This window comes from Myotis yumanensis, unplaced genomic scaffold, assembly GCF_028538775.1.
Source record: "Myotis yumanensis isolate MYYU_CA2020_CCGP unplaced genomic scaffold, mMyoYum1.0.hap1 SCAF_10, whole genome shotgun sequence".
In the NCBI taxonomy this organism is placed as follows: Eukaryota; Metazoa; Chordata; class Mammalia; order Chiroptera; family Vespertilionidae; genus Myotis; species Myotis yumanensis.
This window is the reverse complement of record NW_027223761.1, coordinates 243,179-259,586: the sequence shown is the minus strand read 5'-3', so window position 1 is coordinate 259,586 and position 16,408 is coordinate 243,179. Positions and strand designations below refer to the sequence as shown.

At 65.6% G+C, this 16,408-nt stretch overlaps 1 protein-coding gene across 3 annotated transcripts in view; it reads right to left on the bottom strand.

Annotated features, from left to right (window-relative positions):
- The window catches only part of LSP1 (lymphocyte specific protein 1), a 41,676-nt gene that overhangs the window by 10,926 nt on the left and 14,342 nt on the right, over window positions 1-16,408 (bottom strand). For 2 of the 3 annotated variants that reach the window (XM_070427088.1, XM_070427087.1), the window contains exons 2-9: window positions 6,849-6,986; window positions 4,422-4,541; window positions 2,516-2,696; window positions 2,120-2,212; window positions 1,864-1,907; window positions 1,631-1,712; window positions 447-581; window positions 128-205 (exon numbers count right to left, since the gene is read on the bottom strand). In XM_070427088.1, the coding sequence (XP_070283189.1) occupies window positions 128-205; window positions 447-581; window positions 1,631-1,712; window positions 1,864-1,907; window positions 2,120-2,212; window positions 2,516-2,696; window positions 4,422-4,541; window positions 6,849-6,986 (871 nt within the window). The remainder of the gene's footprint in view (window positions 1-127; window positions 206-446; window positions 582-1,630; window positions 1,713-1,863; window positions 1,908-2,119; window positions 2,213-2,515; window positions 2,697-4,421; window positions 4,542-6,848; window positions 6,987-16,408) is intronic. The other variant, XM_070427089.1, reaches the window with a different exon arrangement.

The window sequence follows — 16,408 nt, the reverse complement described above, 5'->3', positions numbered from 1 at the left end:
GAGCAAATGGTGAGCATGGCAGAAGGGAGATGCTGCTGCCTCCGGGAAGCCCTCCTAGATGAACTAAGAATGGTCCCTTGTTGCTCTCGGACCCACTCTCCCCGCCACCACTACAGATAGACTCTACCTTAATGGTCGACGAAGTCTTGGAGCCTCCTTTCTGCTCCCAGAGGCTTTTCTTGCTCATGTCTCCAGCTACAATGTCCTGGGGACAGAAGGAGGACACACCACCACTGCAGACAGTGACCGGGGGCCTGAAGCCCTGGGCCCTTCTCTCCTGCCTACCTGCTTCCTGAGGAGGGCTGAGAGCCCAGGGAGAGGCAGGGCAGGGCAGGTTGCACCTTCTGCCTTCACTCTGCCAAGCACCCTTCTCCCGGCGGCCGTCCACGCCCAGGGCCAGCCTGGAGGTCTCAGCCGGGATGGCCTTGCCCAGGGAGGGGGCCTACCTTGCAGGAGGGGCTCTTGGCAGCAGACTGGGCCTGCACCTCTCCCGTCTCCCACCGGCTCTTGGTGCTGGCCACGGCCATGCTGGGCAGCTCGATGGAGGGCTGGCGAACCAACTTGGAGTTCCGGCCAGCAGTCTACAGAGGAGACAGACCCCAATGCCACTTTAGTGGAGAGCCACATGGGACCCATCAGAGAGCCCAGGGAGCACACAGGGGACATCCTCTGTGTCTGCATCTCCCCAGCGATGCATTCCCCACCCAGGGCAGGAGCAAGGCTCTGAAAAGGTGTGTGCTCCTCCATCCAGGGCACTTGCGAAGCTCCCCTTGTTCTGTAGAGCACAGGTGATGTGGTGGGATATGAGACAGACCTGGGGCTGTCCTCACGCTGTTCATGGCATAGGGCTGGAAGAGGATGGGATGAATGGAGGGTGTTGGCTGGATGGAGGGTGTTGACTGGATGGAGGGTGTTGGTTGGATGGAGGGTGTTGTCTGGATGGAGGGTGTTGGCTGGATGGAGGGTGTTGGCTGGATGGAGGGTGTTGGTTGGATGGAGGGTGTTGGCTGGATGGAGGGTGTTGGCTGGATGGAGGGTGTTGGCTGGATGGAGGGTGTTGGCTGGATGGAGGGTGTTGGTTGGATGGAGGGTGTTGGCTGGATGGAGGGTGTTGGCTGGATGGAGGGTGTTGGTTGGATGGAGGGTGTTGTCTGGATGGAGGGTGTTGGTTGGATGGAGGGTGTTGTCTGGATGGAGGGTGTTGTCTGGATGGAGGGTGTTGTCTGGATGGAGGGTGCTGATTGGATGGAGGGTGCTGGTTGGATGGAGGGTGTTGGCTGGATAGAGGGTGTTGGTTGGATGGAGGGTGTTGTCTGGATGGAGGGTGTTGGTTGGATGGAGGGTGTTGTCTGGATGGAGGGTGTTGGTTGGATGGAGGGTGTTGCCTGGATGGAGGGTGTTGGTTGGATGGAGGGTGTTTTCTGGATGGAGGGTGTTGTCTGGATGGAGGGTGCTGGTTGGATGGAGGGTGCTGGTTGGATGGAGGGTGTTGGCTGGATGGAGGGTGTTGGTTAGGTGGAGGGGTGTTGGTTGAATGGATGGGTGTTGGTTGGATGGAGGACTGTTGGGTGAATGAAAAGAGCTGCATGAACAGAGTGGAGACCCAGCAGAGCAGGAGGGCTAAGCATACCTCGATGGCCTGGGTGTACTGCTCCAGCCGGTCATCAATCTTGGAGATGGGAAGGGCTGGCTGGGACCTCTTCACACTGTTGCTGGAGGGTAGGAGAAGGGTCACACCCTGTGTCCCCTCACTGGGCTTGCAACCCCACCCTGAGCCCCATGAGAGCTCTCTCAGGCCCCCCATCTCCACCCCCTCTCTCGAGAACCTCGAGTCCTAGCCTGGGAACCCATCAGGGTACACACCTCTTCTTGATGGAGCGGCTCAGGGACTCGGTTCTGTCGATGAGCTGTGCCGGGCGATAGAGAATGAGCCTTGGAAGCCGAGCAAGGCCTACCCTCTACCCCTGCCTTGATGGTGTTCTCTGGGATGCTGGGTGGCGGGAAGGGCAGGGGCCCGGGGGACGGCAAAGAAAGAGCAGCAGTGCTCTCTGTTTGGGCTGATGTGGTTGCTTCTGGGGCTGGGAGGAGGGAGAGGCAGCAGCCTTGGGGCTTGACCTACTTTGGTGCTGGGGCTCAGGGGAGGCGAGCTCGGCTCGGTGGTCTCCTCCAAGAGCAAGGGGCTGGGCGCCCTGGGCCGCTGACGTTGCTGGTGCTGGAAAGGAAACATCTGAGCTTATGGGACCTGGATGAGCACCCGCTTTGCACCCCTCCTGCTCCACGTGGAACCTACTCTCTCCCGTGCCTGGGCCTCAGGTCCTTCCCAGCCCTGACATGCTTTGGTTCTGGAATTCTCTGCAGCAGGACTGACCATGCAGAGTCACCAACCCCCCTCCCCCCGCCCCGAGGATGTGAGGGCTACACACTGCCAGCTCTCTGGGGGCTGGTCCCACAAGGCCGCGGAGTGAGCAGGTAGCAGAGACGGACGCCACCCGACCCTGAGGGACACCACTGTCACCTCCTCAGCCTCCTCAGCCTCTGCTGGGTCCGGGCTGGCCCGGCCGGTCTCCTCTAGGCCCACGGGCTCTGCCTGCTCTGGCCCTGGCTCGTCCTGGGGCTCGGAGTCGGGGTGCAGATGCAGCTCCTCCAGGCTGACTCTGGCTGGACGCAGCTCGTCACCATCCTGGTGTCCACAGGGCCTGTGGGAGGGAGAAGGGTGCAGGCTGACCAGGAGTCATCTGATGGCTTGGTTCAAGTCCCTTCCCACTTCCCAGGCTGTTTCCTCATCCGTAAGACGGGGCCGGTCAGACCAGCAGAGTGCTAAGGATCCCCGAGACCCAGGCCCTGGGTGAAGGGGCTGCAGGGACCTACGAGCCAGCCCCGCTCCCCAGGCCCCTTGGGAAACAGCCCCAACTGCCACAGCCCCACTGAGGGCCACCCCATAACGAGGCTCACCCAGTCTCATTCTCTCTGGTTGGGCCCCTGTCTCGTGTCCTGCTTCCCCTCGCCCACCCTGGAGCCTAGAAGGCCGGTCCCCGCGGCCAAGGTGCCCTGCTCTGAGCGTGGCCCATGGGCCTTGGGGAGGCGGCTGTTGCATGGAGTGAGGTGGGGTCTGGGGGTGGTCTAGGGGTTGGTCAGCTGGCGGACAGGCCAGGGCAGGCCCCAGCAAGGACGCATCCCTGAGGAGGGGGGCTGACCGAGCTGGCCACAGGGGAGGGGGGGCCAGCCTGCTGGCAGCCAGTTGCTCTGCATTTGAGCGGGACTGAACCTGGAGAAGAAGGTGGGAAATTCTCGAATTTTCCATGATTTCAGGCCCCTTGGTGTTGGTGCCAACCAAGACCCAGACCCACCGCCCAGGGTGGGCCGGGGTCCAGCCAGCGGCAGGCACACAGAGGGCCCATTCAGTTGCAGTGTGTTGGCCGCAGGTGTGGGGTGCAGGGAGGCGAGCCCGGGGTTCTACGGAAGAGCCAAAGCGCCCCCTGCTGTTGAGAATGCCGGCCTGTTGCTGGCTGGGGAGGAAGGAGCCAGGCCGTGGCCGCCCTGCAGACCCCAGCCTCATTTCAGAAATGCAGAATGTGCCCCAACTCACAGAGGCAGATGGGGAGCGCTGGGGCCCGGAGGGGGTGGTAGGCAGGAGGCTGAGGCAGGACCAGGGACCCAGCTAGGCAGGCGGCTCGTGAGGGGAGGGAGTCTGCTTGTGGGGACGGGAAGGGTTCTGAGCCACAGCTCGGGCTGCTTGGAGGCCCGGGAAGAGCTGGGGGTCTGGTGATACTCGGGGCGAAGGGAGATCCTGTTCCCCCACTGAAGCTCCTAAGCAGAGCTGGGACCCTGAGCACATGGGGGGCCTTGGGCACAGCTTGCACAGCTCAGAGAAGAGCTCAGAGCCTGAACTGGGGAGGGGGGCAAGCTCGGGGAACAGCCCCCAGCCCTGGGCCCCGGGGAGCTCGGCCCCCACTCCCGTCCGCTCCGGTTCAAACCGGCAAACACGTCTGCACATCTGGAAAGCTTGTCCCCCAGGCCGCCTCGCGGGCCCGCACATCTGGAAATACCTGCTCCCCTCCGTGGGAATGGAGGCCAGCCAGCCCCGAGGGAGGAAGGGGCGGGCGCGGGGGCCAGAGCCTCCATTACGTAAGTGGGCTGCAGATGTGTGCTGATGTGGCAACACCGCCGGCCGCAGCTGGTCTGGATGGGGCCCAGGGCCCTGGGGAGCCCAGGAATGAGATTTCCTCACCGCTCCCGCGGCCCCTCGCCGCCGCCTTGCCGTCTCGTTCTCTTCCTCCCTTTCCCCCATTCCCCCTCCCGGTCGTGGGGCCTTTTCGGGGGGCTGGCTGGGAAGGGGAGCAGAGGGCTATTGCTCAGGCATGTGTTGGGGGGCTTGCAGAGCCCTGCCCGAGGCCTCTCTCCCGGCCTTAACCCCTACTTGCCTGGCCTCCTGCTCCCCCGCTGGGCTCTCTCCCTGCAGGGGCTGCCGCAGCTCTGGCTTCTGGGCCCAGTCACCGAACCCCTCGTCCTCCTCCAGTTCTGGGGCCTCCGAGGCCTTCAGCCTACGGGGGTGGGGGGGTGGGAGGGAGAGCAGAGAGGCTGAGCTAGGCCAGGGTGCAGGGCAGGCAACCTCTACCCACACCTCCTCCCACTCAGACCATGTGCCACGGAGGCGCTTGCAGGGCCGGACCAGATCTGCCCAACATCAGTGTCCCTAAGGGCAGGGCTGTGTCTCCCCACAGTCTGCAGCTGCCTGAGGCCAAGGCTGCACCTCACCCCATTAAGGCAGGGTTCCCCAAGACAAGGCTGTCTCTACCCCATCAGTTTACAATTCCCTAAAAGCTGGGTTCTGTTTCCCCCTTCGGTCTGGGCTCCCTGAGAGCTGGGCTGTGTGTCCCCCTTTGGTCTGGGGCTCCCTGAGCACTGCGCTGTGTCCCCCTTCGGTCTGGGGGTCCCTGAGCTCTGGGCTGTGTGTCCCCCTTCGGTCTGGGGCTCCCTGAGAGCTGGGCTGTGTGTCCCCCTTCAGTCTGGGGGTCCCTGAGCTCTGGGCTGTGTGTCCCCCTTCGGTCTGGGGCTCCCTGAGCTCTGGGCTGTGTGTCCCCCTTCGGTCTGGGGCTCCCTGAGAGCTGGGCTGTGTGTCCCCCTTTGGTCTGGGGGTCCCTGAGCTCTGGGCTATGTGTCCCCCTTCGGTCTGGGGGTCCCTGAGCTCTGGGCTATGTGTCCCCCTTTGGTCTGGGGGTCCCTGAGCTCTGGGCTGTGTGTCCCCCTTTGGTCTGGGGGTCCCTGAGCTCTGGGCTGTGTGTCCCCCTTCGGTCTGGGGGTCCCTGAGAGCTGGGCTGTGTGTCCCCCTTCGGTCTGGGGGTCCCTGAGAGCTGCGCTGTGTCTCCCCATTGGGTCTGGGGCTCCCTGAGTGCTGCGCTGTGTCTCCCCCTTCAGTCTGGGGGTCCCCGAGCTCTGGGCTGTGTTTCCCCCTTCGGTCTGGGGGTCCCTGAGCTCTGGGCTGTGTGTCCCCCTTCGGTCTGGGGCTCCCTGAGAGCTGGGCTGTGTGTCCCCCTTCAGTCTGGGGGTCCCTGAGCTCTGGGCTGTGTGTCCCCCTTCGGTCTGGGGCTCCCTGAGCTCTGGGCTGTGTGTCCCCCTTCGGTCTGGGGCTCCCTGAGAGCTGGGCTGTGTGTCCCCCTTCAGTCTGGGGGTCCCTGAGCTCTGGGCTGTGTGTCCCCCTTCGGTCTGGGGGTCCCTGAGCTCTGGGCTGTGTGTCCCCCTTTGGTCTGGGGGTCCCTGAGCTCTGGGCTGTGTGTCCCCCTTTGGTCTGGGGGTCCCTGAGCTCTGGGCTGTGTGTCCCCCTTCGGTCTGGGGGTCCCTGAGAGCTGGGCTGTGTGTCCCCCTTCGGTCTGGGGGTCCCTGAGAGCTGCGCTGTGTCTCCCCATTGGGTCTGGGGCTCCCTGAGTGCTGCGCTGTGTCTCCCCCTTCAGTCTGGGGGTCCCCGAGCTCTGGGCTGTGTTTCCCCCTTCGGTCTGGGGGTCCCTGAGCTCTGGGCTGTGTCCCCCTTTGGTCTGGGGCTCCCTGAGAGCTGCGCTGTGTCTCCCCATTGGGTCTGGGGCTCCCTGAGTGCTGCGCTGTGTCTCCCCCTTCAGTCTGGGGGTCCCTGAGAGCTGGGCTGTGTCCCCCTTCGGTCTGGGCTCCTTGAGAGCTAGGCTGTGTCTCCCACCTCAGCCCAAGTCCCTGCGTGTGGGTAACCAGTGTCCGTCTGCCCTCCTAGCTGTGCCCCAGGGCCCTGCCCGGCTCCTTCCCTGGGTGCAGGGGGAGCCTCTGCACCCCGATCCCCTTTGCAGGCCGGGATCCTGGTGCAGGTCGGCTCCCCCTACCCCCAGCCTCTGGCAGCTCTGCCTAGAACCTGGCCCGGAGGCTCTGACCGCTGCAGGACCCCACCCCGCCCAGAGCTGCTGACTCGGAGAAAATGGAACAAAACAGGCCTGGGAAAGGGGCGATATTGGAAAAACAGCCCAGCCCAGCCCAGCCGGGAGGCCTCCTGGGCCTCGGGCCGGCCAAGTTGGACTCGGTGTATGTGAGTCATCGGCAGCAGGGCGTGTGGGCGGGGGGCTGGGGGCCCCGGGCCGTGCAGCTGGGGTCAGGATCAGTCCACGCAGGGCTGGGACCACTCGCGCTGGCCAGCGCCTGCACCCTGGGAGGAGGCTGTGCGTGACTCTGCTGGCACCCGGCTGGGGAGCCCCTCACCCAGAACACGCCACAGTCCTGCTGCGGCTCTGGGTCTGGCCCCCCAATCGCATCTCTGTGGGACCCCGGGGTAGAGCCTGACCACCGTGTCCCCTCTGCCTGGGGTGCAGGACCAGGCCAGCCGCTGGGCAGCTTACAGCTTCTCCTGCTCCGGGGGCTCCGGGGTCGGGCTGCCTCCATCCTGGTCCCGGGCCCTCTGTTGCCTGTCTCGCTCCCGCCGACGTCGCTCCCTCGCAGCCTCCTCCTCGTCTTCCAGGCTCCATTGCGAGGCGAGCCTGGGGACACGGAGACATGGTCACCCCTCGGCCCACAGCTCGCATCTCCTACCCAAGCGAGCCCCCGGGGCTGCCTGTGGGGGGCTGACGGCCCAGGCCCTTTCCAGGCCTCAGTTTCCCCATCTTCAAGGCAGAGGCCATGGGAGGAGGTTGAGAAGTTGCCCTCGGCTGGAGGGAGATGCCAGGGTTCTGCAGGCATCAGGCATCTGTGTGGGCCTTGGTGGTGGAGGGGTCCTGGGGTGCAGCCTGCAGAGCCCCAGGGCCCCCTTCCAGCAGCCTGGACCCCGGGCCTGAGCAGAGCCGGGGACAGGCCAGTGTGGCTTTGATCCCAGGCAGGGAGGATGTGGACAAGGGTCCTGAGGTTCGGAGACTTGGCTGTGGCCACCAGACAAGCCCTGCCATTGCCCCACCTGAGTCCGGGGCTTAGGCCTCGCCAATCGGGCCCTGCCAGGTCGGGCCGGGCCGGGCAGGGCAGAACCAACTAGGCAGCCGCCTCGCCCTTGTCCACCCTGCGGGGGCTCCTTCCTGTTCCCCAGGAGCATGCTGACTGGGGAGAAAGTGGCCCACCCAGGGCCCAAGGCACAGAGGAGGGGGTGTCCCGCGGGGTCCGCTCACCAACACCACCCCACCGCTCTGAGCCCCCCATGGAGTTGAGTCTCCCTGGGTTGTTTCAAAGATGGAAAACAGACCCCTGCAGCACCAGGCACAAAAGAGCTGCCCTCACTCAGGGCGACACCAGGCTGGCCTGGGACGTGGGTCCAAAACCCACCGCCTCTGCCCTGGCCCAGCAGACCCAGACCCTCAGTGTTCAGCTGGCATGGCCCTGCCCCCCCACCTTGTTTCCTTGCAGCCTGGGGAGCCCTGGGTCCCCAATTCTGCAGGGCGCACTGCCCCCCTCCCCTCTGCCCCACACCCAGGGTCCCAGCCCCTCCTGCCTGTGTCCGCTGCCTGACCCCGCAGCTCTCAGCTCGCTATCTTCGGGCCTCCGCCCCTGGGCCTCCGCCGCCAGCGTGATCTAATCTCTCCTAAGTCTCCTTGGAGCCTCTCAGACAAAAGCCAGGCCCTCCACAGCCTCAGCTCGGGGGCCCACTCCCCCCTGCGGCCGTGGGATTCTGGCCTCCGCACCCCCATCCATCCGCCTCCCACACTCCCGCCCCAGGGCTCCAGGGAGCCCCTGATTCCCCACACCTGGTTCCATCACATGGCGCCTGGCCCTCCAACCCCCCTCCCCGTCCCCCGCTCCAGGCCTGGGAAGGGGCTGCAGGCCCCTTCTGTGTGGAAGGCAGAGCCTGGGGTGCTCTTGGGGCTGTTGGGGACCTGGAGTCCCGGGTCCCTCCCCTCCGTGCAAACCAGCAGCCCCTCCAAATGGTGGTGGGAGGGCTACCCTGGCTGGGGGGCTATCTTGAGACGGCTCGGGGCACCCCAGGAGGACACCTGGGAGGGGTGAGGCAGCCACTCTGCCCCCCGGCTCCGTGTCCAAGCTGCCGCGGGCCTGGTTGTGTTGCGGTGCTTTGGCCAATACGTGCTGTTTGGGGGTGTGCGGGGGCCCGGGCAGGGTGTGTGCGAGGCCCCCTCCCACACAGGGCCATTCTGCTCCCAGACCTGTGCACCCAGCTCTGAGGGCTGGGACCCGCAGGGCACAGAGGCCACTCCGGTGAGGTCCCTCGGTTCACCCCGCTGGCCATGTGTCCTGGCCGCAGAGCCCCAAGCAGACCTGTGATTGGCTCCCAGCACACATGGCTGGGCCGCCTCACACACAGACCACACGTTCTCCATGAGCCCCACACAGACACACACATTCTCCATGAGCCTCACACAGACACACACATTCTCCATGAGCCCCACACAGACCAAACATTCTCCATGAGCCTCACACAGACTCACATGTTCTCCATGAGCCCCACACAGACTCACATGTTCTCCATGAGCCCCACACAGACTTACATGTTCTCCATGAGCCCCACACAGACCACATGTTCTCCATGAGCCCCACACAGACCACATGTTCTCCATGAGCCCCACACAGACCAAACATTCTCCATGAGCCCCACACAGACACACACATTCTCCATGAGCCTCACACAGACCTCACATGTTCTCCATGAGCCCCACACAGACACACACATTCTCCATGAGCCTCACACAGACCTCACATGTTCTCCATGAGCCCCACACAGACCACATGTTCTCCATGAGCTCCACACAGACCACATGTTCTCCATGAGCCCCACACAGACCAAACATTCTCCATGAGCCCCACACAGACACACACATTCTCCATGAGCCCCACACAGACCACATGTTCTCCATGAGCCCCACACAGACACACACATTCTCCATGAGCCCCACACAGACACACGTTCTCCATGAGCCCCACACAGACCACACGTTCTCCATGAGCCCCACACAGACACACACATTCTCCATGAGCCCCACACAGACCACACGTTCTCCATGAGCCCCACACAGACACACACGTTCTCCATGAGCCCCACACAGACACACGTTCTCCATGAGCCCCACACAGACACACACGTTCTCCATGAGCCCCACACAGACACACACATTCTCCATGAGCCCCACACAGACACACACGTTCTCCATGAGCCCCACACAGACACACATTCTCCATGAGCCCCACACAGACACACACGTGCTCCATGAGCCCCACACAGACACACACGTTCTCCATGAGCCTCACACAGACCTCACATGTTCTCCATGAGCCCCACACAGACCACACGTTCTCCATGAGCCCCACACAGACACACACGTTCTCCATGAGCCCCACACAGACACACACATTCTCCATGAGCCCCACACAGACCACATGTTCTCCATGAGCCCCACACAGACACACACATTCTCCATGAGCCCCACACAGACACACACATTCTCCATGAGCCCCACACAGACCAAACATTCTCCATGAGCCTCACACAGACACACACATTCTCCATGAGCCCCACACAGACCAAACATTCTCCATGAGCCCCACACAAACCACACGTTCTCCATGAGCCCCACACAGACTCACATGTTCTCCATGAGCCCCACACAGACCACATGTTCTCCATGAGCCCCACACTGACCACACGTTCTCCATGAGCCCCACAGAGACCACACGTTCTCCATGAGCCCCACACAGACACACATTCTCCATGAGCCCCACACAGACCACACGTTCTCCATGAGCCCCACACAGACACACATTCCCCATGAGCTCTGCACACAGGCCCGCATAGACACAGAGCGTAGATACTTCCCATGTGGGCCTGGACCCCCTCGCTGTGTACACACACACACACACACGCACGCACACACACATGCGCGCACACATGTGCACACACATGCGCACACACAGACGTGCATGTGCAGATCAGACGTGGGAACAAGGTGAACACGGAGTGGCAGGTCCCAGCACTGTTTACTGTTTGCCTGCTGTTGCCCTGACAACGGCCCTGGGAGAGGCCAAGCCTCATTTGCTGGGAACATCCTCCCTGAGGCCCCTCCAAGGGTCACCCCCCATTCCTGCCACTCCATGGGACCCCCTGAGCCCTCCTGAGGGGCAGAGTGAGGGTGCAGGGTAGGGGTCTCCCCGTGTCTTCCCAAAGCCCCACGCTGGGAGAAGCCACCCCAGCCGCAGCCCCTGACCCACAGCCCAAGGACAAGGAGCCTGCTGGGCCCCTTCCCTCCGCCTCCTCCCCCTCTCCCTCCCCGCAGCCCCAGGATGTGAGTAATGCGGCCCCTCCTGGCCCCTCCCATGACCTCAGCCCCTCACTGATCCACAGCTGGGCCCAGTTCTGGGAACTGAGATGGGGGTGGCTCTCTTGGGGTGGGGTGGGGGCCCCTGGCCTGGGAAAGGCGCCCCCGGCCAGAGGCCCAGACCCCTTGGCACGCTCAGCGGAGCTGTCAGGACGCTGGCGACAGCCGGCCGCCTGTGGCCCCAGCTCAGCCGCTGCAGCTGCGAGGGATTTGCTGTTCCGAGCAGATGCAATTAGGCGATTTCCTGTGTCTGTGCTGGCTCCGCGCTGGAGGCCCAGGGTTCAGCCTGGGGGGCGCGGGAGTGGGCTTGGCCCCCCTCCCAGTCAGGCTCCACCGCGGGGGCCCAGCCCCACCGCCTGCACAGACCCAAGGCCCTCAGGCTCCAGGCTCCCGGTCTGAGGGGGGTCCCTGAGTTCAGGGGTTGCCCCTGCTGGCCGGGTCCATTGCCTACTGGGCCCCAACTCAAAGCACGGCCCCCCTCCTTCCTCCACAGCCCCCAGTCCCCACCAACTGCTGACAGTGCCCGTTCTGGGCCAGGCCTGGCCCTCCCAGCTGTCCCACCCCCTCCCTCTCCTTCCTCCCCTGCCCGCAGGGCTGGTTCCAGAAGGGGCTTTGGGCCCTGGTCCTGTCTCGACTCTGCCCCCTGCAGGCAGCTAGTGGGCTGCCCCCTGCCTCTCCGAGGCCAAGGTCCGCTGAGTCCTGGGAGAGCTCGGGGCTTGAGTGCAGGCGGGGGCCACAGGGAGGCCCACCAAGGAGGACCGTCTCCTTCAGGCCCACAGGGACCCTCCTGGCCACAAGGCCCCTGGCATCACGGGCTGGGGGGCCGGAAGGACTAAGGAGGTGGGCTGGTCCCCCCTCCCTCGTGCCCAGCCTCCCTGGGGGCTCACCCCAGGGTCTGAGTGGACACTGCAGAGCAACAGGCACGAGTGAAGGGACAGTGGAGGGAAACGACCTGTGAGAGGCCTTCTCAGGGCTGGTTCTGGGGGTGGCGGCCAGCAACCACCCCCACCACGCAGGCCGAGCAGAGGGCAGGCCCTCTCGGGGAGCACAGGAGAGGGCGCCCCTCACTGGCTGTGCAATGCCGGGTCCTGGCCCAGGCCGGGGAGGGGTCTGCGGGAGTGGCACTGCCAGGGGCTGGCTGTCACTGTTGTGGCAGGGGCAGCTGGTGAGGGGGGTGGAGGGCGGTGGGAGCAGAGCTCTGAGCCAGCTAGGGAGCAGGTGGGTGGCAGGTGGGGCACAGGAGCTCGAGGTGCTCTAGGCGGGGGGTGTGGGCACGGCTGCAGCTGCTGGGACCCACCCCATTCCCCTGGCGCTGCTCCAGGCAGCTCCCCCCAGCAGCACCTTTCGGAGGGTGCCCGCGCCTGGCCGGCTGGGCGAGGCGACCCTGTGCTGGTGATGGCAGCCTCCTGGGCCAGGCAGATACCCTGCTGGGCGCCCCACTGCCTGGGGAAGGTGACCTGAAACTCGGGTCTGAGAGCTGAGCAGGGGTTTGTGGGCCAGGGAGGTGGGGAGAACTAAACACAGGAGGGAGGCCAGAGGCCCGCAGACCCCAGGGTGCTGAGGCAGGTGGGGCTGCTGTGGGGAGATGGGCAGAGGTCCCGTGCCCCCCCCCTGCCCCCGGGGTGGAGCTGGCTGGCAGGTGGCATGCTCACACAGGTGAGCGTTCTGGAAGGAGGCCCAGCAGGGATGAGGAGGAGGGGACGGGACAGGCCCAGATGCCCGCCCCCCACACCCTGGGGAGCCTGAGGGGGTAGGTTTGGGGGAGGCACAGAGTTGAGCTGGGGCTTGCAGAGAAGGGGTGTGTGGGACCCCCTGGAGAGGTCAATGGGGAGGGACTGCAGGTGAGGAGGGGCAGAGCTCTGGGGTGAGTCCCCAGGAGCAGGGAAGGCCTGGAGCCCCGTGCAGGCCCGCTCCTCCCGCCTGGGCTCTCGGTCCCGCCACGCGCCTCCCGGCTGGAGCTGAGGCCGCCCAGCGGGTTCCTGGACCGTCATGGTCCCACCACCCCTGGGCCTGCCTCCGTGTCCCCACATGTGAGGCCCAGGGAGCTGCTAGCTCCTCCTGACCCCCGCCCCCCCCTCCCCGCCAATTGCAGTCACTCCCAGGGTGGCTCCAGGATTTGGGAAGATTCTAGGCAGATCCGCTGAGCTGAGGCTCGGGGTCCCAGAAGGCTCCTAGCAAGGAGGGGTGTGGGTGGGTGGTGACTGGAGGGGGACGTGAGGTGGGTGGAGGGTAGAGGGAGGCTGAGAGCAGGGGGCTGAGGGCCAGCCATCCCTCGGTCACCCCGGGAGGGAGGGCACAGGAAGGCCTCCAGGGTGGACGGGAGCTGGGCCGTGGTCGGGTTGTGGGCTCTCGGACCCACCCCTTCCCGGATAAGACCCCAGGCCCGGCCTCTAGCTCCTAGTCGGTAAACAGGGGCCCCGACCTCGGCTGGGTGACCCTGAGACGGTCCTGGCAGGCCCACTCCAGCTTCCCCACCTCTGCTGCTGGGGGGCGGGGGGCGGGGGGCGGCCTGGGCCAGGAGGAGGCTGGAGCTTGGGAGGGGCAGGCCTGCCATGTCCCACCCGCGTCCCTCCTGGCCCTGAGGAGCCTCCTGGAGGGGACCTCTGTCTGCAGAGCGGGATCCCCCCAACCAGAGTGACGCACTCCAAGGCCCGGCGGGCACAGGCTGCCCACAGAGCCGGGCCCTGGCTGGAGCACCCTCCAGGTCACCAGCCCCAGGCTGGGGGCGACAGGGGCACAGTCCAGGCCTCTGGGAGCCCTAAGCTCAGGGGAGAGAGGCTGCAGACAAATGGGGCCTCATCTCTGGTTGTCGGGGAGCCTCCCAGAGGAGGGTCGGGGGCATCAGCTCCTTCCCAGTCCCCAGGGGAGGAGGGCGGAGTGAGCTCAGAGTCGCGCCTCTGGGAGAGGGCTCGGCCGCCTGTTTGTGGGTGTCTTCACACCCACAGGGACTCAACCCGTGTGGTCTCTGTGGGGCTCTGCTGGCCCCTCTACCCAGCACCCCCTCGTCTTCCCAGCAGGCAGCCCTTGGGGGCCTCTTGTTTGGGGGGTTGCCCTACCCAGAGCCACCAGAGCCAAGGAACCTCCTTCTGCAAGTCCTTCCTGGCCACCCCCAAGAGAATACCGGGGGGCGCCCCAGCTTTCGCCTCATCTGGGCCTTGACCCCATCGGCCTATGGTGGCTCCCGACCCCACTATGTCCAGAAAGGCCCCCCATCACCCGTCTCCTGGTTTCTGAACCCTCTTTGTGGGGGCTACCGCCCCAGCCCCTCCCAGGCCAAGCTCCCCGCTCTCCCCAGTGACACCCGATATTGCCACCTGCTCCGTAATCTCGTTAAGGTCCTCAAATCCCTCCTCCCCAGGCCGGTCCAGGCAGCACCTCCCTCCGCCCCGCCAGGTGCAGGGACCCAGAGGGGTGAGGTTTCCCCCCGCACCCTGCAGGTTAGTTTCTGCCAGGAAAACCCCACGCCCTCAGGTGGCTCCGGGGCACAGAGGAGGCCCCGCTCTGGGCGTTGATTTGCCAAGGGAGTAGCTGGCAGGGCGTCCTCTAAGCGGCACCCGGGCCTGTGACCGGTCTGGGGGGACAGGGGACACGACGTGAACAGGAAGGGGCATCAGGTCAGCGCTCGGGCATCTGGGAGACCTTCCGAGGGGGGCGCAGCCAGGGGAGACCGAAAGGAGCCCTCGCCACAGCCCCCCCTCTCCCCATGCTCCCCAGAGCCCAGGTGTGAAGCCCCTGCACCTCCTATGGGGGGCGCCCTGGGGAGGCAGTGGTGTCGGGGGGGGGGGGCACTAGCTTCTATGCATCCCTCTCGCCCACATCCTGTCTGCCGCCCCTGTGAGCTGCCCTCAGGGACAAGCAAGACCTTATCCCGGACTCTGGGGCACCAGGGTGCCTCCCACGTGGCCGTCCCCCGAGCCCCCACAATGCACCTGGCCTTTGGTTCCTGCCGCAACCTTCCCCCCACACCTGTGACGAGGTGGCCTCCTTGGGACCCACGCGAGTCCTGGGGACCAGACTCTGAAATACTGTTGGGGTGACCACTGCCTGCGCCTGCCTAACCTCCCCCCGGCCCCGCCTCCGCCAGCCCAAAGGCCTCCCGGTGGCCGGCGGACCCCCACCATCCGCCCAAACAGCCCGAAGGGAAGGGTACCTCCCTGGAGCAGCCGCCGCCCAGGTGGCCACAAGTAGGTCCAGCCTTAGGGGGTCTGTGACCCCGAAACCTTCCTCAGAGGCACTTGGCCCACTTGCAGGCCTTTCTTTACAACGTGGATCCCCAAGGGGAGCCTGGACCCGGGAAGACCCTGCGGAGACTGGAAATGGGCCCTCGGGCCTCCCGCCCCTTCACCCCAAGCTCCCCCTCAGAGGGGGCCTCAGAGGCTGGGTCAGGGACCGTCCACCTCCGCCCAGAGCAGGGTCCAGCGTGCAGCCAGGCGGCTGTCACACGCTCCGGCCGGGAGTCCTACCTCTCGTGGTGTGCTCCGTGGTCAGCCTCTTCCACACCTCAGCCCCCGTCTGCCCTGACCAGCCACCCGGCCGGGCTTGGGGTCGGAGGTCAGGCCTCCCCGCTTCGGGTTCTCCGGCCTGCAGGCTCTGGCAGGGCTGTGCAGGGCTGGCCCGGCTTTCGGCCCTCCCTCCGCCCTCCACACTGTGCACAGGTCTCTCCATCCCCTCCGTGTCACTGACCACGCGCTGCGGGGCCGAGGCCAAGTGCCACGCAGCCCCGAGACCTCCCAGCGCCCCGCCCCTGCGCTCAGCATCCTGCGCACCAGACGTCGCCCCTGCCCCCCGGACACCCACGCCCAGCGTCGCTCGGCCCGACCTCCCGGGACTGGACTGGGGGCTGACCGCACGGCCCCCGACGGACCGGCAGCCCCGGCCGCACCTCCAAGTCCAGCCCAGCCTCCAGGAGAGCCGGGCGCTGCGGAGCCGGCTGGGACTGCCTGGCACGGCTCTCGAGCGCTCACGAGGCCAGGCCTTGGCACGTTCCCTGACACGCGACTGGTGGCTGGCACCGGCTGGAGCCTCTCCATCCCTCTCCCCGTTCTGCCTGCCCAGTGCCCAGACCCACCGCACACCCCGAGCCCCACGCGTGGCTCTGCCCACAGTCACTGCCGAAACGCTTCTCCCGTGGGTCCTGCCCCGGGGTCTGTGCACGGGACCCAAACCTGGCTGCCCACCTGGCACCGGACCACTTGTCTGTCTGTTCCGCCTCTGCCCTCCCAGGGAGCCCTCGACCCCCAAGTGCACGAAGCAGCCAGACCCTCTGCCGGATGCCTCCACATGGCATCTGCTCCCAGAGCCCTGAGCACCCTCCTGGCCCCCAGCCTCTCTTTGAAGCCATCCTAGCTCCTCGGTGCCTCAGCTGATTGCTGGGGGGCGGGGGACAGAAAGATCGGGGCTTGGCCACCAGCTCGGCCCTCGTCAGGTCTCCATCCTGCCACCCCCTGTCTGTGTGTCCTCGTTCTGCTGAGCCCGCTGCCTGCCCCACCCAGAGAGGAGGCAGGCCCCTGACTCCCCTGGGCCTCGCTTCCTGGGAGCACACATGGGGACGTGGGGTGGACAACAGTGGCCCCATGTCCTACCGGCTGAGGTCAGGTGGACACGCCCTGGCCCTTGGCCCCGAGGTCCCGGCTGGAGCTGAAGGCCAGCATGTGGCT